The sequence below is a fragment of the Etheostoma spectabile genome, chromosome 13 (genome assembly GCF_008692095.1).
Source record: "Etheostoma spectabile isolate EspeVRDwgs_2016 chromosome 13, UIUC_Espe_1.0, whole genome shotgun sequence".
Classification (NCBI taxonomy): domain Eukaryota; kingdom Metazoa; phylum Chordata; class Actinopteri; order Perciformes; family Percidae; genus Etheostoma; species Etheostoma spectabile.
Genome location: NC_045745.1, coordinates 243,518 through 245,842, shown reverse-complemented (window position 1 = coordinate 245,842; position 2,325 = coordinate 243,518). Strand labels below are relative to the sequence as shown.

The following is a 2,325-nucleotide window of genomic DNA, read 5'->3' as shown; positions in this document are numbered from 1 at the left end:
CACCCCTACCACTTACCCCTTGGTTTCAAGGGCCAAGGGGTAGGGGTAAGACGAAGGAATTGGATTCATTTGGATTAACTTTTGAAAGAGTGACTGATAGGAACTGATGGGTCTCCCTGCTTGATCAAAAACAGAGGCACTACAAACAAGATTCCCCCACCTCCCCCCACTCTCCTGCTACAGTGAACTAAGAAGACACAGCCCACCTTGAACAGCAACAGATTGATGGCTAAGGGAAGTAAAATGCCACACACTTAATGGAAGGAAGCATTTGTGATTTGTCTAGGGGCCTGTTAGATTATCAGGTATGATAGGAACAGATGGTTACAAAGAAAGACTTGAGGCTCAAAGACATCCTCTTGTTCATCTGAGACAGAAAAATATGTTTCATCTAGGAAGTGGCTTCCAGAAAAGAGCCTTCCAGAGGCACCCCACTCTGGTCTGCTTTAAAGATAATGCTAATTAGATGTGAGTGTTTGAGACACAGCTGACCATTACTCATTTGAATACAGCACATACAGATCAATAAACAAATAGAGAGTGAGCTAGAGAGGCAGAGAGTATATATATGAGTGTGTGATAGGTAACATACAAGCCCTCTCTGTAGCCATCAATGAGGGCCTGGAACAGTGGTTTGTTGTGGGGGATGGTCTGTAGTATATTGCCATCAGTGGTCACATAGCCGATGGCCCACTGGCCCAGTCGTGTGCAACTCAGTCTGAAGATGTAACTGTTAGAGATGGAGAAAGGACAGAGGGGATGGTTTACATTAACAAGCTGCAAAACAAAACAAGTACTGTATAACAGTCTTCACTTATAATATATAAGTCCTAATATTTAACTTATAATATAAGTGTACGTTGTGTATAATTCAAAGTTGTGTTTTTAAATAAATGTAAAAACTATAACATCCTAATCGAATTTTGACTAGTCATGAATAAGCTACTTTTTAGCATACATATATTAACTTTTATATGATAATATGCTTATAATCAAGATAAGATCGTATTGTATCTTGTATGTCACACTTTCCTGGATTGTAGTCATTGTAATCTGTATTCTTTGTTCTTAGCACATTGGGCCTCATTCCCCAATATCTTTTTATAAGTTTATTTAAAAAAAAATTCTTAAGAAAGTTCCTAAGAAAAGTCTATGTCTGATTTATGTTTATGTTCTCAAAGAGCAGAATTGTTTGCAGGTGTGTTCTTAGAAGGATGAATCCCAATGTCTTTGTAATTTGAAAGTGTGTGCCTGTTTCTCAAAGCAAAAAAAAAAAAAGGTCTAAATGGGATTTACTATGTTTTATCATAAGTACAAACTACACTTCATGTTAACGATAAACCCTAACCCTTTATGAATATTAAAATTAGCAATGGAGTTCCACAAGGCTCTCTGCTTGAGTAGGTAAGGACATAGCCTTATAGAGATCTGGGGGAACTCCCTCTCCACAGACAACCAGAAATGGGTGATCAGCATTTTCCCCAGTCTCTGTCACACTGCGGCAGAGGTGCAGCCTCGGACGCCGGCCAGGTTAAACCTAACTTTACCTCAGGATCATATTTCCTGCTTTTTTTGCTGGGTCCTGTCTCCTCACTTAATGCTGACTTCAGTTGACTTGGGACAAGGAAACGCATTTTAAAGTTAATACACGCATGCACAATTACCGATATCAGTAGATCTGCATACAGTTATTTTTTCTTTGTGTGTCTTATCTATTAATCAAGCAAAAGAAACCAATCAGTTAGTTAAACTCCAAGCATGCATTAATAACAAAAAACCTAGATGACCTACAATTTTTTAATGTTAAACTGAGACTAAACCGAAGTTGTTGCACTTGGCCCCAAATACCTCAAAGGCTCATTATCAAAAGATATAGCTAATCTGGATGGTGTTGCCCTGGTCTCCAGCACCACTGTAAGGAATCTTTGCATTGTCTTTGAGCAGAATTAGAATGCTGCCACACGTGTACTGATAAGAACTAGGTTAGACCAGCCACCTGTACAGGAAGACACAGAGCCGGCTGTACTTCCTGAGGAGGCTGCGCTCCTTTAACATCTGCAGCAAACTGCTTTGTTTTACCAGTCTGTGGTCACCAGTGTCCTCTTCTACACTGTGGTGTGCTGGGGGGGCAGCATATCAAAGAAGGACACCCACAGGCTGGATAAACTGATCAGGCGGGCCAGCTCTGTGGTCGGCATGAAGCTGGACTCACTGGTGATGGTGGCAGAGAGGAGGACATTGTACAAACTGCTGGACATTATTGAAAATGCCAGCCACCCCTTGCACACCGTCATCAGCACCCAGAGGAGCCGGTTCAGTGGAAGG

The 2,325-nt window shown here is 41.1% G+C and overlaps 1 protein-coding gene across 2 annotated transcripts in view; it reads right to left on the bottom strand.

The window, feature by feature from the left end:
- cblb (Cbl proto-oncogene B, E3 ubiquitin protein ligase) overlaps positions 1-2,325 on the bottom strand; it is a 140,108-nt gene that overhangs the window by 27,722 nt on the left and 110,061 nt on the right. For both annotated transcript variants that reach the window (XM_032533569.1, XM_032533571.1), the window contains exon 7: positions 593-730. In XM_032533569.1, the coding sequence (XP_032389460.1) occupies positions 593-730 (138 nt within the window). The remainder of the gene's footprint in view (positions 1-592; positions 731-2,325) is intronic.